Raw genomic sequence first — 24,297 nt, 5'->3', positions numbered from 1 at the left:
TGAGTCCAGGCTGGAGGGGCGGTGAGTAAGGCCCCTCCAGGCCTCAGTGGCCCCGTCTTTGAGATGGGCTGGTGCATTGCGGCAGGGGGAGCCAGGCCTCAGGAGAGGGTGAGTGGGGGTGGGGGGAGGTAATCCCCCTAATTGCTTCATCACTTTAAAACGCTAATGAGCTGCTCTGTTCTCAGCCCCCAATTAGCTAATTGGCCCCAGTGGGTTAAGAGGTACAGGAGGGATCGGGGTGTTAGGAGCAGGGGCGAGGGGGCGCTTTGGTGACTTAGCCAGCAGCTGCAGGCCCAGACGCTGTGTCAGCTTAGAGGGCTGGATTAGGGGTGGGCAGGGTGGCATGGGGCTGCGGTGACAGGCGGCCTTCTCCAGCTGGATTGGGTCGGGGGGTGGGGTGGGCAGGCCACTCTCAGCCTCTCTGGACTCCCACCCTGCATTTCTCCCCCAGGAAGAATCACTAACCCACTTCAGGTGCTGGTGGGGAAACTGAGGCCAGAGGGTGGGCGGGGTTCTGGGGGGGTCGGTAATTGCAGGAGGCCAGTGTGACCTTGAGACGTAGGAACAGCTCAACTCTGGCAGGGGTGGGCCAGTGGAGGTGGGAGGCTGTGCCGTGGACTGTGATCCCTGCACCAGCTCAGGGGTTCCTGGGGTGGGGGGCACACCCCACAGGCCAGACACTCCTCTCCAGGCAACCTTGAAGCATCTGGGAGTTTCATCAGAGAGGGGGTAGTTGCCAGTCACGGTAACAGCTGAGTGCCAGCTGTGTGCACTCAGCCCTCGGGGTCCTCGTGGCTCCCCTGGAAGACACCTGATCACAGAGGAGGCTGCAGGGATGGGGCAGGGAGGGAGACCACCCCCCCAGTTTCCTGGGACACCTCGGGTTTAGCACCAACACCCCCATCCCAGACACACCCTCAGTTTGAGGTGCTGGCTCATGGTGAGCCCGGGCCACAGAGTGGTGGAGTCAGGATTCGAACCTGGGGGTGCAAGCCGGGAGCCCCAGCCCCCGCTGGAGAATGGACAGGGCCCTGGGACAGGTCGTGCGGCTGGCTTTTCCCAGCAAGTGTTCCTCGGAGTCACTGGGTGAGGCTGTTGGGGGCGGTGACAGGTGGAGGACATAACCAGCCTGGAGCGCCCCAGGAGGGGACGCTGCTGCCCTCGCAGCCCCCCTCCCCGCTCAGGGCTTCCATTTGCTCTCAAGGGGAAAGGCAGGGGTAGGAGAGGGTGCCGGGACAGGGGACTCAGACCTCCACGGCCCCTGGAAGTCTCCCACGGTCCTTTGCACCCAGGACCCCAAGGGCTACAGCAGGAGTCGGGGGACCTGGAGGTGATGGCAAGTGGTCCTCAGGTGGCTGTGACCCTGGCCTGGAGGGTCTCCTGGCTGGCATGCCCAGGAAAACATGTGCCCTCAGGGGCAGCAAGCTCCCAGCCAGGTGGCCCCCTCAGTGGGCAGACCAGTGGGCAGGCAGATGGCCCCCAGGCTGAGTGATGGGCCCCAGGGCGGACACAAGGGGCAGCAGAGAGACACTCAGACACCCAGTTCTTGGAACCAGTCTTTATCCAGGCGCTAATCCTTCGCTTCCTGGGGTCTAGGTGCCCATGGGCTTCCTGGAACCGCGCCCCCCCGCATGGGCCCGCCCCTGTGGTGTGAGCCCGGGAGGCAGCTCACCGGCCCTGCCCCTCTTCAGGCCTGGTCCGCATCCCCACCCTGAGCTCCCCACTCTCTCAGTCCTCTGGGGCCCGAAGCCCCGCAGGCAGGGTCAGGGCTCCTGGCTGCGGGGCGGGGCGGGACCATCCGTGTCCTGCCCCCCATTGGGGGCTGAAGCACCCGCGCTGCGTAGCTCCCGGGCCAGCTTCTCAGCCAGTTTGCGGAAGGGTGGCCGGCGAGTGGGTTCAGCTTCCCAGCAGCTGCCCATGAGGGCATGGATGGACCCAGGGCAGCCTTCAGGGGGCTCCATGCGGTACCCCTTCTCCACGGCCTCTGACACCTCCTTCAGCGACTGTGGGCAGAGGCCACTCCAGTGTGGGCTGGGGTTCAGGATCACGACCCCCTAGACTGGCAGGGGACCCAGCACCTCCCCGCCCGGCCCCCGGACCCTGCTCACCATCTTGGGGTATGGAGCCCGGCCGTATGAGAAGACCTCCCATAGCAGCACCCCAAAGCTCCAGACATCCGACTTGCTGGAGAACTTCTGTGGGGCCCGAGATCAGGGTGAGAGGGACCTCTCAGGGCTTCTGCTCCAGCCCCTGCTTCCTCCAGAAAGTCCCCCTGGGTTGACCTTCACTCTGTAGTCTCCTCCCAATAGACTCCTGCCCCGGAATCCTCCTACCCCTCAACCCAGATTCAGTGCAAAAACAAGGTGTTTCTTGCTCTCCCTCTCTGAGCCCAAGACTGTTGCAGAAACGAGGAGACAAAGGCTCAGAGAAGGGCTAAGAGGAACAATTAGTCGCCAAGGGCTTACAGGGGAGGTGGAGCCATTCTTTTGGAGGTTCAGGGGCCAGAGACATGGCCAAAGGCTCGTAGTGGAACTAGGGTTCCCAGGGCCCTGGGGCTAAGGGGGGCTCACCCCATGCTTGAGAGCCTCGGGTGCTGTCCACTTGACGGGCAGCCGGCTGGAGTCCAGCCCCTTCCGCTCGGCTTTGGCCAGGCCGAAGTCACTGACCTTGGCCACCAGGTCCTCCGAGACGAGGATGTTGCGGGCGGCCAGATCGCGGTGCACCAGCTTCTTGCTCTCCAGGTATTCCATGCCCTCGGCCACATGCCTGGGGGAGGGGGCGCCGGGCGAGGGGCTGGGACGCCTGGGCCAGACTCCCGAGGCCAGGCTCCTCCCTGCTCCATGCCTCGACTTCCCTGCCACCCCCGGAGCCCCACTCACAGGGAAAACTGCAGGAGCTGCGGGGTGTTGACAAGCGCCCGGCCCCGCGTCCGTAGAAAATTCACCAAGTTACCCTGTGGGGGGCGCGGGCAGGGTCTAGGAGCGCTGCAGGCTGCTCAGCCACCCACCAGCACCCTACCTGACCCTCCGGTCCTGCCCCCCTCCTAACCCCCACCCTCAGGTCCTGCCCCACTCCCACCCCACCCCAACCCCCAAGCCCTACTCCCACCACCTCCCCCCACCACCCTTGGGTCCTGCCCCACCTTGCTCACGTGCTCCATGACGATGTAGAGGCCCTGATGTAGGATCACACCCAGTAGACGCACCAGGTTCTTATGCTGCACCTTCCTGGGGGCAGGTGGGTGTGGGGTGAAGGTGGGATGGGACCGTGGCCCTAGGGCGCCCTCCCCTGCCACACCCAGGACTCACGTCATGACCGCTGTCTCGTCCAGGAAGGCCTGGGCTGTTACGTCACATTTGATATTCTTCACGGCCACCTTCTGCCCCAGGTACTCGCCCTGCAGGACAGCTGGGGGGCAGGCAGGGATGGGAAGGGGCTCAGGACCCCACAGAGACAAGACAGACATGCACATATCCACTCACATGAACCGTGGAAGAGGCCAATGCAGTGGCAGGTCCCCAGGCCTGGAAACCCCTCCCCGTAGGCTCCAGTTGTCGTTCAGTTGCTCAGTCGTGTCTGACTCTGTGCGACCCCATGGACTGTAGCTCACCATGCTCCTCTGTCCATGGGAGTCTCCAGGCAAGAATACTGGAGTGGGTTGCCATTTCCTCCTCCAGGGGTTCTTCTGGACGCAGGGATCGAACACGTGTCTCTTACATTGGCAGGTGGGTTCTTTACCACTGAGCCACCTGGGAAGCCAACAGGCTCCAGACCCCAGAGCAAAGATAATCACCTAAGCCAGGGGTCTGCAAACTGCAGCCCTTGAACCCAATCTAGTCCCCTCAAGGGTTTTTGCAAGGCCTGCAAGCTCAGAATGGGTTTTTACATTTTTAAATGGTTGGGAAAAAAAAAATCAAAAGAAGAAGACTATTTCATGACATGAAAATGATACAAAATTCAATTTCAGTGTCCATAAATACAGTTTTATTGGCACGTGGCCTTGGCTGTTTGTCTCCCTGTGGCCTGTGGCTGGTTTCCTGTAACAAGGGCAGAGCTGAGCAGACATGACAGAGAACAAGCGCACGCCAGCCCTTTCCAGAGAAGGTCCCGATGCAAGCCCTGGGACCTCCCAGGATAATAACCTCAGGCTGTGGCCTCGACATAGAGGGTCCTGGGACTTCACTGGTGGTCCAGTGGTTAGGACTCTGAGATTTCGCTGCTGAAGGCAAGGGTCCAATCCCTGGATGGGGAACTAAGATCCCACAAGCTGTGTAGAATGGCCAAATAATAATAATAACAACACATAAATTTTAAACATTTGGGACTTCCTTGGTGGTCCAGTGGTTAAGACTCTGTGCTACCAATGCAGGTTCGATCCCTGATCAGGAAGATAAGATCCTACCGGCTGCACGGCCAAAATACAAATAATAATAAAACAGAAGTGTGCAAGGGTCCAGGGGGTGTGAAGTACTCACTCACGCCCACTGGCTACCTCACCACCTCTCTCCTCATCCTGGCTGTCATGAACCTCCTTCTATAGAGAGGAGCCCTTGTGGCCTCAGTCGCATGGTAAGTAGGTATCAAACGTGGGTGTCAATTCATCTCTGGGAGCCCCCCCTCCCTCAGCCCCTACGAAATCCCCTGCTCACCTCCAAACTCTCCCTCTCCGATCTGCGCTCCCAACGTCAAATGCTGCAGGTTCAGTAACCAGCCGGCTGTAGAGGGGGACCCAGTGAGAGGGCGGCCAGCAGCTCCACTCGACAGGAGGCCAGGCTCCGTCTGGTCTCCCATAGCAGTGGCCGTGGCCACGTCTGAGGCACCACACTCCTGGCACCAGTTACGGGGCTGGGAGTGGTGGTGAAAGCAATGAGGCCCACCTGTCAGGGCCCTTCTCTCTTCTACCTGGAGACTGTGTCCTTCCAAGGGCCCTGCAGAATCTTCCTTTACGGTGCTTTCCCTCTGCCTTCCTCTCTCCACCAGGGATACACAGACCAAAATATACAACAGATACTGGGAAAGTTTCCAGAACTTCTGGTTAAGGTTCTGGAAGATTCTTAGAATATTCCAGCACTCTAAGTCATCATCTTGGGACTTCCCTGGTGGTCCAGTGGCTAAGACTCCATGCTCCTAATGCAGGGGGCCTGGGTTAGATCCCTGGGCAGGGAACTAGATCCCACATGCCACAGTAAGACCTGAAAGTGTTAGTCACTCAGCTGTATCCGACTCTCTGCGATCCCATGGATGGTAGTCTTCCAGGTTCCTCTGTCCATGGGATTCTCCAGGCAAGAACACTGAAGTGGGATGCCATTCCCTTCTCCAGGGGATCTTCCCGACCCAGGGATCGAACCTGGGTCTCCCACATTGTGGGCAGATTCTTTACCATCAGGAAAAGTGGTAAGTGAAGAGCTTCCCTGTCACTCAGATGGTAAAGAATCTGCCCGCAATGTGGGAGACCCATGTTTGATCCCTGGGTCGAGAAGATCTCCTGGAGAAGGGAATGGCAACCCACTGCAGTATTCTTGCCTGGAGAATCCCGTGAACAGAGGAGCCTGGCGGCTACCTGGTAGTCCATGTGGTTGCAAAGAGTTGGGCACGAGTGAGTGAATAACACTATAAGGTGGTAAGACCCAGTGCAGTCAAATAAATAAAAATAAATATTTTAAGTAATCATCTTTGTGCTAGCCTTCCTGATCTTTCTGCTAAGCACACCTGTGTTCTCCTGCCCCCTGCATTGTCCTCTGACAGGCTCTGTAGGTCTCCTCCTCTTCCCCAACAAATCCCCTCTTAAAATCACCAGCCCTTGGATACTATCAGGCACAGTGACACCAGCCTCCACCTGGGTGTCATCCCCAAGACATTTCCAAGAAGACAGCCATGATCACCAGGTTCAAAGAGGGGTGGCCAGGGCAGGGTGCGCTTGCTCTAAATGTGGGAGATCTCACTACTCAAGGGCGGCAAAAGCATTTCAGGTGAGGGGAACAGAATGCACAACAGTCCGGAGGGATGAGGGTAAGTGCAGAGTCACACAACCCCAGGGGCATGTGGAAAAGAAGGGCCTCGTAGATGAAGCAGGAAAGATAGCTCAGCCACAAGGGAAGGTTCTAGAAGGCAGTGGAGCTGCCTGGCCTCCCCACTTTAGACACGGGAGTGATGTGGGTGGATTTTCACGTAGAAAGTTGCCTCTGAGGCCACAGGGTTTGGGAGGAGGGGGGACTCCCCCCTCAGGAAGGAGGTGGTCTGATGGGAAGGTCCAAGGCTGGGCCATGGAGGGGCCAGATTTAAACTAGTGTTAATAGAACTTGGCCATGGAGGGGTTGTGGGAGGCCGGGGGGCCGGGGGATGGGGTGGCATCGAGGATCTGCCCAGGGTTTCTGACTCAGGTGAAGGATGATGAAACAAGGGGAGCAGCTGGTGTGGGAAATAAATGGATAGTGTGCTGATGGGTGTGTGCAGGCGTGCCCCACCCAGCCCAAGGGCACCCAGGTCTTCCACCTGCAGAGCCTGGCACTGTGACCTACCCAGGTGAGGCAGCCTTGGCCGTGTGCCCTGCATCCCCAGGCCAGGCCAGACTCAGGAGGGAAGGGCGGGGCCCCTTACCCTTGGCCAGCTCCTCCTCCGCCGACTTGGTGCCTTGCTTTCTCTTCGGTCTCACGAGTTTCGTGCAGATGGCCCCCTGGTCCTTGCTGTAATACTGCAGCGGGTAGGGCAGGGCAGAGGCAGCCGTGAGTGTGACTCCCCACATCCGGTGAGGCCCTGCCTCCCATCCCCTTCCCAGGGGGTTCTCCGGAGGGGTGGGCGGCGCTGAGGAGGAGGAGAGGGGGTGGGTTCCCACAGGACTCTCTAGGCTGGTTTCCATGGAAACAGGAGGATGAGGGTGTGTGTCTTGGGACTGGCGTCAAATTGGAGGTTCCTGGGTGTCCCTGGAGATGGGGGGACGTGGAGGACTCAGACTGTCTGTAGGGTCCGTGGTCCAGGGAGCAGCGCCTCCTTGTCCACACTGGGGAGCATGAGCCTCTGGTGGGGGGTCCCATGCCTGGTCTCCCTACATCTTTGCACTAGGGGGGCTGGGCAGCCGCACCTCCACCATATCCATGAGGTTGCAGAAGCAGACCTCCTCGTCGATGGTCAGGTGGCCGTCGCGGTGCAGCACGCGGTAGTGGATGACGTCGCGGCCGAAGCTCACGCACAGCACGTAGTCACCCGGGTGCCGTGCGGACTCCCGCACCAAGAACAGCCCGTCCTCAGGCGGCTGCAGCTGCTGCACCGCCTCCTGGCCCGAAATCTTCCCGTGGAACCACCTGCCGCCGGTGGAAGGGCGGGCTGGGCGGGACTGGCCGGGCCCTACTGACTCCACCCGCGTCCCGAGGGCGCTTCCCCACGACTTACGGCATGAGGCTGAGCTTGGGGTCTGCCGAGAGGGCCTCGCGCTCCCGCAGCGCCCCAGCCGCCAGCAGCCCCTCCTGCCCGCTGGCGTGGTGCTTGGCACGGTACCAGCTCTTGTTCTGCCGGGAGGGAGCCAGGGGTCGGTGGGAGGAGATGTTTCCTGGAGGAGCACCCCCTCTCTCCAAGCACATTCCCCCCTACTCACTTCACAGGCCTCAAGGATGGTGACCACGTCGCCCTTGCAGAAGGCCAGCTCCCCGGGTTTGGGGCGCGTGTGCTCACACTTGGTGATGCACTGGGTACCGGGGGCCCAGCGCCTCTGGTAGGTAGTGGCGAGAGGAGGAAAGGGGTCATGAGATGGAGAGATGGTGGGGGTGGGGAGTGGGGCCCAAAGGAGAGAGAAAGACTATTGAGGCAGAGACCCAGAACAGAACACAGGAGAGAGGAGATGCGGGTGGGGGGTGCGCAGAGCACCCAGTAGAGGAAACAAGAGTCACAAACAGAGGGACCCCCCGGGGCAGAAGATGGGAGGAAAGAGTGGGAAAAAACACCAAGTGACAGAAAAAGACCTGTGGACACTGCCTAAGGGGACACGGGTCAGATGGCCCCCACCCCCCCTCCAGCCCCGTGGAGCTGAGGTCCTGTGGACGGAGGAGAGGAGGGGCCTAGGCCCAGGCATCCAGTTGGGAGTACTTACCGTCGGCATCCTGGCTGAGATGGGTGAGGGGTGCCAGGCGTGGAGGAAGCGAGGGCTTCCCTGGGGAGGGGCAGAGACCAGCTGGAGAGCTCAAGATTCAAGCCAAACTGGGGGCCCAGGGGCCATGACTACTGCTTCCAGCCTGGACCAGGTGGAGGCGACAGTCTGGCGGCCTCCCCCCCACCCCCAGGGGTTGTGGGGGGCCCAAGGCGCTGGCTCCCCAAGCCCCTTAGGGGAGGTGGTCTTTCCCTGGGAGAGCTCCTTAGCATGGAGCCTGGCTGCGCCGTCATCCCCAAAGGGAAACAGAGGCACAGGGCAGGCTCAGAGTAAGTGGCCAGGGGCTGGCTCAGGCCCCAGCAGCCCACACTGGGGTGCTTGGAGCCACTAAACGTGGGGCGCTTGGAGCCACTAAACAGAGCCTGGTTCTTCCTCTTTTCTGGTAAAGTAGGCAGGGGTACATGAGGAAACAGAGGATGATTCAAGGTCATTCCCAAGAATCTCTGACCCTGGCGGGGGTGAGGCGGGGCAGTGCCGCCGTGCTGGGCTCCTCTGGCTGCCGGCTGGGTCTCTGATCCGCGCCCCCCACCCCCCCACCGCCCCCGCCCTCACTTCCCAACCGAGGACAGAAACAAAGTCCCGCACTGTTGCTGGGGCGGGGGCATTTCTGTCCCCTGCTTTCCCCATGGATCCCACCAGGTGGCGGGAGCAGTGGGACAGGTGGGGAGGAGTGAGTCTCCACCCCAGAAATCCCCAGCCCTCTGTGTACTCACACGCATACTGATCCATGTACACACGAGAACACACAGAAACACACAGGGCTTGGACACAGGTGGACACAGGTACCCACAGGCACGCGGGTATGCAAGCAAAAGCAGTTTCTCCTAGAGACAGTTGTGCACACACGTCTCACGTGTGAACACACGCACAGACATTCGGAAACGTGTGTGCCGCCCCCCCCCAACCCACACTTGAACACCTGGGCGCCACACGCTGGGCCACCCGGGCACGCAGGGCTACACGCAGGGCCGCGCACACGCAGCGCAAGACACGCGCGCACATCCCTCCACGTGGACGCGCGGATACACACGCCCAGGGGTTGCAGACGCGCATACCCGCACCCACAAAAATACCACCCCACCCGACTCCTGGGCGCATCCAACCATACCCGCCCCAGCCGCGTACCGGCCGCACGCCCCGGAAGCGCGCGCTCGCGCTCGCACACTGGCCCCTCCTGCGCTCGCCCAGCATCCCCCCCACCCGCTAGCCCTTGGGGCCCCTCCACTGTCCTACGGTCTTTTCCCACTATCCCCTCCAGCGCCCTCACCTGTTCAGGGGTCGCCCCTGGGCTGCACTCCGTGCCTGCCCCCAGGAGGGCCCCCGCGCGCCGGCTGCGCACCCCGAGGCGGCCCCGGCTGCACAACTTGGAGCAAGTTGCTGCGTTTCCTCATTTTGGGTTGGGGGAGGGCTGGAACCGGGGTGGGGGGAGCGGGAGGCGCGGCAGTTTGAGCTGCCCCCGCGGGTCCTAGCGCCGGCCGCACTGCGGTCTGCTCGGCGCGCCGCCGCCACCGGCGGCCCCTCCTCGCCCCGCCTCCGGGGCCCCCGGCACCTCCCGCGCGGCGCTCTCGAGATCCACGCCACTTCCCGGCCTGGCGCCGCGGGGCGCGCAACCCGCGCGTTCCGGTAATCCACGCCTCCCGGAGAGAGGACAGCCGGCACAGGGAGGGGAAGGAGAGAGCTTCCCGTCCGGGCAGGTAAGCAAGTCTCAGAGTCCAGACAACACAGTGGACCCTTCTGACTCCAACGCCCTCAGCCAGCTCTAACAAGAGTCTCATTTCAGTACCTGGCCCTAGGAAAGAGCTGTTGGTGCCCGGCACAAAGAAAGCCCTCAAAATGTCAACCACCATGAATATTCTTATCATCATCCTTGAAATTAAGGGAGAATTGAGAGTAAAGGGAAAAACATCACCTGAAACTGGAGGCCTCCTGGCAGAGCAACACAGGGCCTCCCCAAGGCCAGCCCAGCTCGTGCCTCGGTTTCCTCCTCTGTAGGGTCAGGCAGCACCAGCTTCCGGCTCAGAAGGGAGTTCTGTGAGCATCTGAAGGCCTGGGGGCCCAGCCCTCGCCTTTCCTCTGTGAGCTCACTTCGAATACTTTCTAATGGATGAGTGGATGGGTCTGTGAGGACAAGGATGAAGCTGACCTTAGGAGGGTGATGCCCCAAGATGCCCAGAATTCAATTTTCTGGTACCCCCAAAGTCTAAGTGTCTGTGCACCAAGATGTCATGTGATTTCTGGGAATAGAGACCCAATGAGAAGAATTAGGGGCTTCCCCAGTGGCTCAGAGGATAAATAATCTGCCTGCAAAGCAGGAGACACAGGAGAAGTGGGTTCAATACCTGGGTCAGGAAGATTCCCTGGAGGAGGAAATAGCAACCCCCTCCAGTATTCTTGCCTGAAAAATCCCATGGACAGAGGAGCCTGATGGGCTACAGTTCATGGGGTGGCAAAGAGTTGGATACGATGAGCAGCTAAGCACAAGACAAGAATTGGAGATATTCAATATCATGCAATATTATGCACCAAAAACTAGGAAACTGTGTATAAGAAAATGCTAAAATCTCCAGTTGTCAGAAACAACCACCACTTACCAGAATGTGATAGAAAATAAACTGTGTGATCCCATACAGGTCATACAGGAAGCATCATGTCCAAGGGGAACAGTCCAGCAGGGGCCCCCCGAACCTGCAAAAGGTTATTCCCAGTGAAGGAAGCAGGCAGGAGGGGAGTGAGAGAGGGGGGTCTTTCTCTGTGGTGGTGTAATGTACTAATACTGGCAGTGTTTGCCAGGAGGTTTCCTGCTCATCCGGCTCTCTGGGCTCATCTGGGCTCCGTGGATCCGACTGTGGGATTGTCCCAGGTGCCCCCCAGCCCCAACTTCCCAGCCACGGGCACTGCTCTGGACCAAGGGGCTGGGAACCCTACAGCTAGCATTCAGCAGGGTCACTGGGGGCCAACCGTATATGGCAAACCATCATCACTTGCCCAAAATAGCGCAGCGTCAAAGTGGCCACAGCGGAAATCCAGCAGCACTGTTAGAGTTACACCAGCCACTGTGGCAGGCCCAGGAGCACGAGGGAGGGCTGCCTGCTCTCCTCAGCACGGCCTGTGCTTACGACTTCCCCGGTGCCCTGGCACCCCATGGAGCCTTTCTCCTTGATGCCACCAGAGAGATGGGAGGAGGTTGAATGGGTTTGCTATCTCCCTCTGCAAAACCATGACACTTTGTGTCTAAGAAACATCTCCATCCTCCCTTGGACAGGGTCCTTGTCCCATGCTCTGTGAGATGGCCCTACCAGAGAAACCAGAGTTGCTGAGACTGGAGAAGGAGAGTCTTGAGCAAACAGCATCAAGTGCCCTTATCAACAAAGGCTGGCCTGGGAAGGGGAGGCCCCCATGGCATGGGCATGGGGCAGGGGGCAGTGCCTGACTCTAGGGGGACAGATATGAGTCCATGGTTTATGTGGGTCAGAGCTACATAAGGGGTGAGTTCCCTATCCCTGGAGGCATTCAAGAATTGACCACTTTGAATCACAAAGATGTTCTTCCAGTCCCCAGGGTGGCCATACCAGTGTCTCCTGCCTCCTGCCTTCTACCTGCCTGAAGCCAGTGGGTAGCCACATCACGGATCGCGGGGTCCTCACCCTCCAGGTTCCAGTCCTGTCGACTTGATTCCAGAAATTCTCTGGCCCCCCTCCCCGACCCAGGCAAGCCCTGTGGTCCAGGTGACACAGAAGCCCCCTCTCTGCTCCTTTGGCTCCTCCAGGTTTCTTCCTTGTAGTCCTCCACCTTCTACTGCACAGACAAGGGATGGACATGTGACTGTGGCCCTCCTTTGCTCCATACCCTTCTGGAACTCCCCATTGCCTGAAGGCAGAGCCTAAAGCGCTCAATCTGCGTTCAGGGCTCTTGTGTTCAACCTCCAGCTGGCCTCCCAGGTCTCACCTTCTCCCACCAAGTACCTAGCAGTTTGGCAGCACTGAACCGCAGGAGTTTGCAAGCATCTGTCTCCACTGTCCTCTCTGCCTGGAATGTCCTTGCCTTTGTCTGGCTGGCACCCCCAGTTCTCTCCATCTTTACAATGCCCTCTTATGTCCCCACTTGTTTCAGAGCAAGACCCCAACCCACTTCCATGCCCTGAAAGCACATAGCACTAGCCCTCTCTTCTTGCTGTGATGGGCGTGGACCTGGCCATGGTGACTGAGCCCATCAGCCTGCCTGAAAAGGAACCAGTCCAGGGGAAGCAGAGAGAGAGACTGACTCCCTCAGGAAGAATTAAAATGCTTGGATCCAGCCATGCCTGGAGTTTATGCTATGCCTCGTATTGGAAGCTGGTCTTTGCTTTTTGGAGGCTTCAGACTGACTGACTCAATGGTTTGAGCAAACTTTGGGAGATGGTGAAGGACAGGGAAGCCTGACGGGCTGCAGTCCATGGGGTTGCAAAGAGTCGGGCATGAGCGACTGAACAACAACAAATATGGAAAATGGAACCAGAAGTTGGGTGTTGAGATGAATGGATTCTATGATGTGGAACTGGTGAGTCAGATTGGGTTGCCTTAAACCCAGCTAGAGAAGAAGGAACTCTTGGGTGTTCCCTTCCATGAACTGCTAAATATACCTTCCACCCACCGGGTCAGGTGGCGCTGACTTTGCTTGCTCACCACAGAGAAGCCCTGATGGACCCACCCTGTCCCCCTCCGAAGGCTTTTCTTTTCCTCATCCAAATCTCACTGTTCTTCACCTTTCTCTTCTTTCTATTTTCACAGTTGGAGTTTGGCTACCCCTCCCATCAACAACCTCAGATATGCAGATTATACCACTCTAATGGCAGAAAGTGGGGAGGAACTAAAGAGCCTCTTGATGAGGGTGAAAGAGGAAAGTGAAGAAGCTGGCTTAAAATGCAACATTCAAAAAACTAAGATGATGGCATCTGGTCCCATCACTTCATGGCAAATAGATGGGGAAACAATGGAAACAGTGATAGACTCTATTTTCTTGGGCTCCAAAATCACTGCAGATGGTGACTGCAGCCATGAAATTAAAAGACGCTTGCTCCTTGGAAGAAAAACTATGACAAACCTAGACCTGTATTAAAAAGCAGAGACATCACTTTGCTGACAAAGGTCTATCTAGTCAAAACTATGGTTGTTCCAGTAGTCATGTATAGATGTGAGAGTTGGACCATAAAGAAGGCTGAGCGCTGAAAATTTGATGCTTTCAAATTGTGGTTCTGGAGAAGACCCTTGAGAGGCCCTTGGACTGCAAGGAAAGCAAACCAGTCAATCCTAAAGGAAATCAATCCTGAATATTCATTGGAAGGACTGATGCTGGAGCTCCAATACTTTGGCCACCTGATAAGAGCCGACTCATTGGGAAAGACCCTGATGCTGGGAAAGATTGAGGGCAGGAGGAGAAGGGGAGACAGAGGATGAGATGGTTGGATATCACAGACTCAAAGGACATGACTTTGAAAAAACTCCAGGAGATGGTGAAGGACAGGAAAGCCTGGCATGAGGCAGTCCATGGGGTTGCAAAGAGTCAGACATGACTGAGTGACTGAACAACAACAATAATGAACACCGTGGGTCATTTACAGGCACTTCATGTTACACACCAGTTGGGATTACGGTCAGCTCCACCAAGGTGAGGCACTGGTCTCCTCTTCCTCAAAGCTCCCAGGCTTGCTGCCACCTCAGGGCCTTTGCATTCCTGGGCCTCCTGCCTGGGACACTTCCCCAGGTGTACCCCGCCTTCCAGAACCCCACAGAATATTTCAGCCCGCTGACACTTCACACCCGCTTCCCCTGAAGCCCTGTAGAACCAGTACGGGCAGAAGGAACATAGACCCTACCGCATCTTGTTTGCTGGCTGCGTCTTCTCTAGAACATCAGCCCCCTGAGGGCAGAGCTTTTAGATGATGTCCTTCACTGCTGTGGCCTCGGTACCTGATTCAGAGGAGGTGCTCAGAACTCACTTAAAAAAATATTTAATTATTTTTGGCTGTGCTGGGTCTTTAATGCTGTGTGTGAGCTTTCTCTGGTTGCAGCGAGTGGGGCTACTCTTTGTGGTGGTGCGAGGCCTTCTCACTGAGGTGCCTTCTCTTGTTGTGGAGCACAGGCTCTAGGGCACACGGGCTTAGTTGCTCCACACCATGTGGGAACTTCCCAGATCAGGGATCAGACTTGTGTCCCCTGCATTGGCAGGCAGATTCTTAATGACTAGACCACCAGGGAAGTCCCAAAATGTACTTTTAAAGCCAGTGAATACTGCGGAGAGATGAGCTAGTGAGCAGTGCCTGTTACTTGTGAGGTGAGCGCTCTTATCGTACCCATTTTGCAGACAAGAAAGCTGAGGCTCAGAGGGTGCTCAGTCATGTCAGACTCTTTTGTGACCCCATGGACTGTAGCCTGCTAGACTCCTCTGTCCATGGGATTCTCTAGGCAAGACTACTGGAGTGGGTTGCCATGCTCTTCTCCAAGAGATCTCCACCCACATCTCCTATGTATTCTGCATTGCAGGTGGATTCTTTACCCACTGAGCCACCTGGGAAGCCCACCCTGGGACATAGGAGCTTTGAACGCAGGCCAATCCAGCTCCAGGACCCACACACTGACTGCCCAGCAAGGTGTGGGGCACATGGTAGATCCCCCAAATAGAATGAACCTATAAGAGCTCCCTGAATGTGGAGGGCCAGCTGCTGCCAGATGTCGGGACGGCTGAGTTGCTGTATCCCCAACTGATCTGCAGCTGGAGCACACACCAGCTCAAACTGCCCCAGTTAGCACACCTTTAAATTTAGCTTTCTCTCCCTGCCAGGGGACATGGGGATTCAGCACGGGAACGCTCCCTTCTTTCGAGGAAAAATGCTTTGCAACTGGAGTGCAGGCCACTGGGCCACTCCTGCCTGGTCCAAGGAAGGGCCTCTCAGGCAGTGTACTCTGGATGCCAGGGTGAGCTTTAGGCAGATCTGCCTTTAATGGGAGAGGCTCCCTGCTCTTCCCCAGTCCCGTGTCCCGTCTTCCTGGTACCAGAAGTGGAGCCAGGTGCCTCATTTCCCAGCCATGCTTATGGGTTCAATATGTGTAGCCTGGGTCCATATCACTTCCTGGCTTAACATCTCCCCTGGGGATGTCCCTGGTGCCCAGTGGTTAAGAACCTGCCTTGCAGTGGAGGAGATGCAGGTTTGACCCCTGGTTGGGGAACTAAGAGCCCACATGCCGTGGAACAACTAAGCCCTCCCTTGTACTGCAACTACTGAGCTTGCTCGCCACAACTAGAGAGTCCATGCACCACAACAAAGATATCTGCATGACGCAGTGAAGATCCCACGTGTCACAGCTAAGACCAATGCAGCCAAACAAACCAAAAACCTCCCCGGGTGCCAGCTGTGCTCATAAAACCCAGCTCCTGGCTACGGCTTGGTGGGGCCGCTGTCACCTCTGCTCGCATCTCTCTCCTGTTCCTCAGATGATCCGGCATTGTCCAGCCCCAGGGCCTTTGCACATGCCACTTTCTCCTCCTAGCATGTGCTCCCCCAAGCTCTGCGAAAGGCAGGCTCCTTCTTAGCACTTCCAGCAACGCCTCCGAGACCCTTCCCGACCACCCAGAGGGGCCGCCCACCATCCAAGCCTGATTACTGCCTGTCACCCTGTCTCACTTGCTCTTGTCAGTTACCTGGGATCTGCCTTGCTCTCCTTGATGGAGCGTAGGCTCCGTGAGCAAGGGCAGAGGCTGGCTGTGGCCTGGGCAATCATTTATCTCTGGAGCCTGGCATGGGGTAGGCTCTCCCAGCACAAAAGAACACAGAATCATGCGAGAGGGTAAACTTAGAGGACGAGCAGGTGACCCACAAGGTACCCGGAGACTTGCCCCTGCTCCAGGATCCCACCTCGATCCTCCCCATCCTGTCCCACGCCCTCGTGCTCTAATGCAGGAGTCAGCAAACTCTCCATCAACAGCCACGTGTCTTTTCTTCTTTTTCACTATGTATATTTTTTGGTTGCACTGGGTCTTAGTTACAGCCTGTGGGCTCTAGTTCCCTGACCAGGGTTCAAACCTGGGCCCTTTGCATTGGGAGCCCTCAGTCTTAGCCACTGGACCACCAGGGAAATCCCAAGAGCTGCAAGTCTAAACTACTCATTTCTGCCGCGGTGGCACGGAAGCCGCCTTAGAGAGAGAACACAAGGGAAAGAGAACAGGTATGGCTGCCTTCCAAGGAAATGTTACTTATGGACGCTGAAATTTCAGCTTCATGTACTATTCACGCATCATGCAATATGGCTTTCTCCCCAGCCATTTAAAAATGTAAAGAACCATTTTTAGCTCCCGGAATGCACAAAATCAAATGATGCATGCTAGATGGTGGGTAAGTGGGCTGTGGTTTGCTGACCTGTGGTCTCTCTGTGTCTTTATTTTCTTATAATGTAGGCACATTTTCTAATCTATTTGATTTTTTTTTTTTTCTATTTTTTTTCTATTTTTTTTTTCTATTTGATCTTATAAGTGCACTCCTCATCAATTAAATTGAATGTGGGGACTTTCCTGGCTAAGACTTGGGGCTCACAATGCAGGGGGCCCAGGTTCCATCCCTGGTCGGGGAACTAGACCCCATATGCCAGTAAAGTAATACCCCAGTGCAGCCAAATAAATAAATATTTAAAAGAAAAAAAATGAAATATGTTGCTGTTCATGGCACACAGGAAGTTCTCAAGTGCTTTCCAAACCACATAAAGCTCCTCGACTCAGCAATGGGCCCCTCGAGTGTATGTGTGTTTTCTTCTTGTCAAAATTAATAGTAGCAATATTTGTAGAACCTTTGGCTCTGTGCTGAAGACTGTACAAAGCTTAGGAAAAACTGTTTTAAACAAAGCACCATGTGTCTCTCTCCTCAGTGGTTTACACATCTCTGGATTTATCATTGGAACATTTGTTGTCCATTGATTTCAGGAACAGACTTAACTCTATGAGGCATATTTCTTTCTCCAAAGTTCTCAAACAAAGGTATCACGACTTTTGTTTAAATGAATATTCAGTGCTTATATGAGACTTTTGTTCACAGTGAACAGTGTCCACTAAGGAACACTTATTTTCTAGGACTTGCTCTTTGCTCTTCCTGGAGTTAGTGATTGCCTTTGTTTTGTATGTCTGTGACTCTCTCTCCCCGAGCTCCTCAAGTGGAACTAACTACCCCAAACAGGAGCAGCTGTTGCCTGGTTGTGCTTCTGACCCCTCTTTCTTTAGCACCCAGGATTCCTGCGATGTAGCTCCAGTTTCTTGGGTCCAAGTCTCCTGTTTATTGGTTTGTGCCTTTGTTTTAGGAATTCATACGCCCGGGCATTCCCAGAGAAAGTGTTTTCCTTCACTCTTCTGTGTGATCGGTGGTCTGACTGAGGACAAGTGCTCTGGGTACACAGTCGCTTGCCTCAGGTCTTCCGGCTTCCAGTCTCGGACAGCTAAACAATCTGAACTGTTCTGCTTCCTCATTTTCTGCTTGTCACTTTTTTTCCCCTCCTCGTTTCTCTCTAGAAGCTTGTAGAATCTTCTCTGTCTTCTTTTCTTTTTGTTGTTCAGTCAATCAATTGTGTCTGACTCTTTGTGACCCCATGGACTACAGCATGCCAGGCTTCCCTGTCCTTCAGCAGTTTCTGGAGTTTGCCCAGACTCCCGTCCACTGAGTTGGTGATGCCATCCAACCATCTCGTCCTCTATCGCCTCTTCTCCTCCTGCCCTCAATCTTTCTCAGCATCAGGGTCTTTTCCAATGAGTTGGCTCTTCACATCATGTGGCCAAAGGATTGGAACTTCAGCTTCAGCATCAGTCCTTCCAATGAATATTCAGGGTTGATTTCCTTTAGGATTGACTGGTTTGATCTCCTTGCTGTCCACGGGGACTCAAGAGTCTTCTCCAGCATCATGGTTCAAAAATATCAGTTCTTTGGCCCTCAGCCTTTTTTATGGTCCAACCCTCACACCCATACATGACTACTGGAAAAACCATAGCCTTGACGATACAGACCTTTGTTGGCGAAGTGACGTCTCTGCCCTCCCCACCTAAATTCGTATTTACGTGGCTGCATCAGGTTTTAGTTGCAGCACATAGAAGCTTCACTGTGACATGTGGAATCTAGTTCCCTGACCAGGGGATCAAACCCGGGCCTCCTGCATTGGGAGTGCAGAGGCTTAGTCACTGGACCACCAGGGAAGTCCCTCTGTCTTCTCTTTACTCTCCACATCCTGCCCTTTGACAGTGTGGGTTTGCTGTGGATCTATTTTCACCTGTGATGCTGTACACTTGGTGGGCTCTGTCATGTTTTCCATTCCTGGCCAACTCTTTGGATGACGTCACTGGTGATTTTTTCCACTGTTGATGTCCCTGGTCTCTCTCTTTGGAACTCTTCTTAGTCACATATCGGGCTTCCTGAATTGATCTAATTTTCTTATCTACATTATTTTTTCTTTTTGTCTTCTGTTTTTTTTTCTCTTCCAACCCTTCTGTTGCCATTTGAATTTCGATCATCAGGTTTTTTATTTCCAATGGCTTTTTTCTGGTTCTTTGAACATTCCTCTTCAAAGGGCAAATTTAAGCTTGTTTCCTGGCTCTTGTACTTTCTACTTGCTCTCTGAGGATAGTATATATACATAAGGTTTTTTTTTTGTTTTTTCTAGAACTGCTTTCTTTTGTTCTTATTCTTTCCTCCAAGTTGTGTGCTCACACATGCTCACTTGCTTCAGTCATGTCCAACTCTTTGCACCCCTATGCGGTGTAGCTTGCCAGGCTCCTCTGTCCATGGCGATTCTCCAGGCAAGAATACTAGAGTGGGCTGCCATTGCTTCCTCCAGGTGATCTTCTTGATCCAGGGATCAAACCCGCGCCTCTTATGTCTCCTGCATTGGCAGACGGGTTCTTTACCACTGAGCCACCTGCAAAGCCCTCCCAGTTTTTTCCGGCTTCTTTGATGGTTAACATTCAAGAGGAGAGGGCTACAGAGCTGACAGGAAGCTCCTCACTGTGGGAGTGGCTTCACTCTGGGGTGATTATGGGGGGACTGGCCACTACTGGGGAGTCCTCGAACATCAGCAGGACCTGTAGGGTTTTTCTCACATGCACGCTCTGTGTATGACTTCCATTTTAATCACCAGTGTTTGCCCTCAGCCCTGCCCTCCACTGTACCCATATCCCTGGGACTAAACCTTTCTGGGCAGCATTTTTTTAAAAATGCATTTTATGTCTGTGTCTCCATTATTGCTGTTCTTCAGTTGCTCAGTCATGTCTGACTCTTTGCCACCCCGTGGACTGCAGCACGCCAGGCCTCCCTGTCCCTCACCATCTCCCGGAGTTTGCCCAAGTTCATGTTCATTGCATCGGTGATGCCATCCAGCCATCTCATCCTCTGACACCCTCTTCTCCTTCTGCCCTTGATCTTTCCCAGCATCAGGGACATTTTTGCTGCCCTGAAAATAGGTTCATCAGTACCATCTTTCTAGATTCCATATATATGTGTTAATATACGATATTTGTTTTTCTCTTTCTAACTTACTTCACTCCGTATAATAGGGAGGTTCAAGAGGGAGGAGACATATGTACACCTATGGTTAATTCATGTTGATGTATGGCAGAAATGAAGCCAATATTGTAAAGCAATTATCCTTCAATTAAACATAAATAAAAATTTTTTAAAAGCTGTGATGCAGCTAAAGCTGGCACACCGCCACCACTGAGCCTGTGCTCCAGGATCCGTGAGCCGAAACTCCCGAGCCCACATGCTGCAAATACTGAAGCCAGCGTGCCCCAGAGCCCGTGCTCTGAAACGAGAGAGGTCACTGCAATGAGACGCACGCATAAAGCAACAGAAACCCAGTGGATTTTATTACTGAGTTCTCTCCGCCGCCCTGCAAGGTTGGTGCTGATGAGTTTTAATCCAATTTCATAAGAGGCTCTGGGAAGTGAAGTGAGCTCCTGACACCCCATGGCTAATATGTCAAAGGGCCACGGAGTCACCCTTTTTGAGCGAAGTGACTCTGGCTGTGCTTTGGGTTCTCCCAAGGAAGGCGAGGTTTGCAGATTGTTGTTGTTTGGTTACTAAGCCGGGTCCGACTCTCTGTGACCCCGTGGACCGCAGCATGCCAGGCTTCCCTGTCCTTCACTGTCTCCTGTAGTTTGCTCAAACTCATGTTCATTGAGTCGATTTGCTGAGTGAACATTGAATCAACCTCAGCATTCTCAGTCAGGGACAGAGAGAGGTCCCATGAGCAATGGCCCATGGCACATAATAAGGTGTGCATGTTGCGTGAATGAGATGATGATAGAACAGCTGCTGAGTATCTAAGACATGGCAGAGGGAGACCTAACTGTTAAACGTATGTGCAGGAAAGTATCTTGGAAAATGAGAGGGTGTGGTCCTGACTTGGGGACTGGAGTGGGTCTCTTTAGTTTAAAGTGAGGGTGGGGTGGGGGAGGAACTCACACAGCTCTGATGGAATGTGGTCTTGCGCATGGAAGTTTCAAATGCCTTAAAATCTCATTCCTTTCAACATTCAGGAAGGTGTTTGCCGAGGTGTAATTTGTAATCTGCAAATAGTCTAAACATCCAACAGTAAGAGAACAATTAAGCAAATTAGGGTACGTTCATGCAGTGGAATGCTGCTGCTGCTGCTAAGTCGATTCAGTCGTGTCCGACTCTGTGTGACCCCCCTAGACGGCAGCCCACCAGGATCCCCCGTCCCTGGGATTCTCCAGGCAAGAACACTGGAGTGGGTTGCCATTTCCTTCTCCAATGCATGAAAGTGAAAAGTGAAAGTGAAGTCGCTCAGTCGTGTCCGACTCTTAGCAACCTCATGGACTGCAGCCTACCAGGCTCCTCCATCCATGGGATTTTCCAGGCAAAGTACTGGAGTGGGGTGCCATTGCCTTCTCCGGTTAATTGGCTCTACCCAAGTACACAATAAGTTAAAGGAAAAAACAGACAAAAAGCTACATCTCTTCATAGTAGCCACAAAGTGGAAGTGACCCAAATGTCCGTCAACTGGTGAATGGATCAAATGTGGTCCATCCACACGCATGTAGTCAAAGCTGTGGTTCTTTCCTGTAGTCATTTATGGATGTGAGAGTTGGACCATATTTTAGCATCTTGATAATAATGAAAAAGATTTGTCTCCAAAGGTCTCCAGAAGAATTCAATTACAAAAACTATATCTAAGCACCTTGAAAACACAGCTGAGAAATCAAAGTTGTTATAATGTCAAGTGAAGGAGGAATGTAAGTAGTATAAACAGCGCACCTGTAACCAAGTGTCAAAATGAGAAAATTGGAAGGAAACAGTATTAACGATGGCTGACTTTATTTCCCTTCTTCCATTTTTTTCTGAGAGTTCCAAGATTCTTGTAATTGGAAAAACCCAGTGCATGAAAAGAAAATTTTATTGTGTTAAAATAGACACGGTACCATGGACAAATAAAATAGACAAAATACTATTGTAACCGTTTTTAGATGCACAGCTCAGTGGCATTAAGCGTATTCATATGGTTGCGCAATCCCCACCATCATATGATGCAGTCATTCATGCGATTCCCTTCCATCATCTCCAGAACGTTCTCATCTTCCCAAACTGAAACTCTGCCCCCATGAAACAGTGACTTCCCCATCCCCTCCCCCAGCCCCTGGCCCCCGCCATCTACTTCCTGTCTCTACAGATCTGACTCCTCTAGGACCTCCTGGGAGTGGAATAAGACAGTGTGTGTCCTTCTGTGTCTGGGTTATCTCACTGAGCTTCATGTCCCCAAGGTTCATCCACATTGTAGCAGGTGTCAGAACCTCTTTCCTTTTTAAGGCTGAGTAATATTCCACCATGTGAATGACCATACTTGTTTATTCATCATCTGTAATGGACACTTGGCTTTTGGCTTTTTCTCACCATTTGGCTGCTGTGATTCCTGCTGCTGTGAAAATGGGTGTTCCATGAACAGCATATATCTGTTTTCTAGTATCTTTAGTTTTCAGAACTTGGGCAGATATATACAGGGTGACACTCCCCAGGCCCAGCTGCTTACTTTGGGCTGCCTTCTCCATGAGTCCTCTGGCCTGTTCACTCCAAAGAGCCTTGATCTGCTTACCTGAAACATCTTCTCAGCCCTGGGAGCTGAACTAACAGGTGACCAGGGAGAGGATGGAGCCAACATCTCTCCAAAGAAGTTTGGACCGGCCGAGCCCAGAGATGCTTCCTGTACCGCTGAGCGTGACTTATCTAGATCAGGGGCTGCAGCGCGTTTTTGTGGTTTTCATTCCGTGTTATTGGTGACTTAGCAGGTGGGCTTGCTGGCAGGTCTGCCCTCTCATGTTTGTCTCTCCTGGACTGCCTGCTGGGTCTGGCTCTGGCCCTGCCCACACCACCCGCGTCATCCCTCCCACAGGCAACACCATCTCCTAGCAACCGGGCTGGCCTCCAGCATCCCACAGCCTGAGGTCCCGCTTCGCTGCTGTCTCTGGCTGCTTCTCTCCCCACTGTCCCCCCACAGCAGTCTCAGTTCTCAAGTGCCTGGTCCTGAGTCTCCCTACCAGCCGCCTGCCTGCTCTGGGGTCCTCTACCCTGCGGGAAGAGGGCTGGGAAGCAAAGCTGAGAAGCCACTGCTCTTCAGGCCTGCAGCAGGCACCACCGCCTGGGCGTTCCATCCATCTGGACTGAGTACATCGTTCACCAGCTGTCTGAGTCTGTGGCTGTGTTGCCTAAACTCGGTGTCTCGCAGTTGCTAGGGGGGCAGATTTAACTCTCTGTCAGCTGGGCTGGTTTTAAACCACCTGATGGAGGAGGTCCCACCCGTCTTCCCCAGGAGGCAGGGATGGGACGGTGAGCCATGGCTGGTGAGATTCTGGGAGCTGCCGTGGCCAGGATGAGAGGCCCGTGGTAGTGGGACAGGGTTGCAGCTGTGACTGTTCACTACCCCCCAAAATGCCAACCCATTCTCCCTTCCCTCCATCCTCTCACTGCCTTAGCCAAAGGCCCTCACCCCGACTGGCACGGTAATCTCCTGGGATGAGACCAGAACAGGCGGTGTCATTTCATCTGCTGAGAAAGGAATTCCTCCAATACAGAGACCCATATTTGTGGGCAGGGGCATGGCTTCGAGTATTAACAAACTTGCTACACTTGGTGTCTTCTAGACCTGGGATACTGTGGTGAGTAAGACAGATGCACAGTTTCTGTCCACAGACAATTCATAGTCCTGGGGGTGGCAGCGGGCAGCGGGGAAGGCAGATAACAAACTATTTTAATCTGCTCTGTGTGGGTCTGAAGGAAGTAGACAGAGTTATGTGACAGGCCGAAGGGGTCAAGGGCTTCCCTGGTGGCTCAGATGGTATAGAATCTGCCTGCAATGCAGGAGACGTGGGTTTGATCCCTGGTTTGGGAATATTCCCTGGAGAAGGGAATGGCAACCCACTCCAGTATTCCTACCTGGAGAATTCCATGGACAGAGGAGCCTGGTGGGCTACAGTCATGGGGTCGCAAAGAGTCAGATATGACTGAGTGACTAACACTTTCAACTGAGGGGGTCCAGGAGACCTCTCTGAGACCCAGAAGAGAAGAGCAGTGGCTGTACATACAGGTCGGGGAAAGGCTTACCAGGCAGTAGGAATAGCATGTGCAAAGGCCCTGGGGCAGCCGGACATGGGGCTGGTTCACTGAGGACCAGCAGAGACTAGTCGGTCTGGAGTGGAGACACTGAGGTGGAGGGTGGCCCCTGGGGTTCCTCTGGGGGCATTGTCAGGATCGGGGGTTTTATCTTGGGTGCAGTCCTGAGTTTTACCCAGAGCCCCAGCTGCTGGAGGACTAAAGCTGTGAGTGGAGCAGCAGGCAGGGGACCAACAGGACTTCTTACTGGCTTGGCCCAGAGGAACCCAGGAGGTCCCCCGGTAGTGGTGGTGGTGGTAGCCTGGGCAGCTGGGTGAACAGCAGGGCTGTGGATGGAGATGCAGAGGGGGAGGGGTGTGTGGGCAAGGCTGCCCTACGTGAACGCATGGTGTCCTCTGTGCCTGATCTGGGACCATGGCCAAGACCTGCTGAGGGGCTGCTCTGTCTCCTGGCCTTGTTGGGATGCCACTCCCCCAGGAAGGGCCTGGAAGCGGAGGCGAGCAGCCTACCCTCCTGGGGAGGTCAAATGGTCAGGCAC

At 54.7% G+C, this 24,297-nt stretch overlaps 1 protein-coding gene and 1 long non-coding RNA gene across 3 annotated transcripts; one reads left to right on the top strand and one right to left on the bottom strand.

Annotated features, from left to right (window-relative positions):
• Positions 1-1,560: 1,560 nt before the first annotated feature.
• Positions 1,561-9,541, bottom strand: MATK (megakaryocyte-associated tyrosine kinase). Of its 2 annotated transcripts, XM_005895952.2 has the most exons (14): positions 9,405-9,537; positions 8,851-8,961; positions 8,081-8,140; positions 7,589-7,702; positions 7,387-7,502; positions 7,079-7,298; positions 6,598-6,691; positions 4,650-4,715; positions 3,309-3,408; positions 3,143-3,227; positions 2,880-2,953; positions 2,571-2,766; positions 2,109-2,195; positions 1,561-2,003 (listed from the first exon to the last, which is right to left on the bottom strand). In XM_005895952.2, the coding sequence occupies exons 2-14, from the start codon at positions 8,854-8,856 to the stop codon at positions 1,764-1,766; spliced, it is 1,458 nt and encodes a 485-aa protein (XP_005896014.1). In that variant the 5' UTR covers positions 8,857-8,961; positions 9,405-9,537; the 3' UTR covers positions 1,561-1,763. The 2 variants fall into 2 exon arrangements, with proteins under 2 accessions (XP_005896014.1, XP_070230020.1); XM_070373919.1 differs by lacking the exon at positions 8,851-8,961 and having other exon boundaries at positions 9,405-9,541.
• A 153-nt stretch (positions 9,542-9,694) lies between these two features.
• Positions 9,695-19,793, top strand: LOC138988520 (uncharacterized). Its single transcript, XR_011464790.1, has 3 exons — positions 9,695-9,831; positions 11,689-12,673; positions 12,904-19,793. It is a non-coding gene; the product is annotated as an uncharacterized lncRNA (long non-coding RNA).
• The last annotated feature ends 4,504 nt before the right edge of the window (positions 19,794-24,297 follow it).

Source organism: Bos mutus, chromosome 7 (assembly GCF_027580195.1).
Source record: "Bos mutus isolate GX-2022 chromosome 7, NWIPB_WYAK_1.1, whole genome shotgun sequence".
Lineage (NCBI taxonomy): Eukaryota > Metazoa > Chordata > Mammalia > Artiodactyla > Bovidae > Bos > Bos mutus.
Note: the sequence above shows the minus strand (reverse complement) of the source record. Positions and strands in the feature narration are given on the sequence as shown.

What these genes read in the sequence shown, in the direction of transcription:
- MATK (XM_005895952.2), bottom strand. An exon ending in ACCTCATGGATATGGTGGAG is followed by an intron (nt 6,692 to 7,078) that starts GTGCGGCTGCCC and finishes TACCCGCTGCAG; the next exon opens with TATTACAGCAAGGACCAGGG. An exon ending in CAGCTCCTGCAGTTTTCCCT is followed by an intron (nt 2,767 to 2,879) that starts GTGAGTGGGGCT and finishes CCCCTCCCCCAG; the next exon opens with GCATGTGGCCGAGGGCATGG.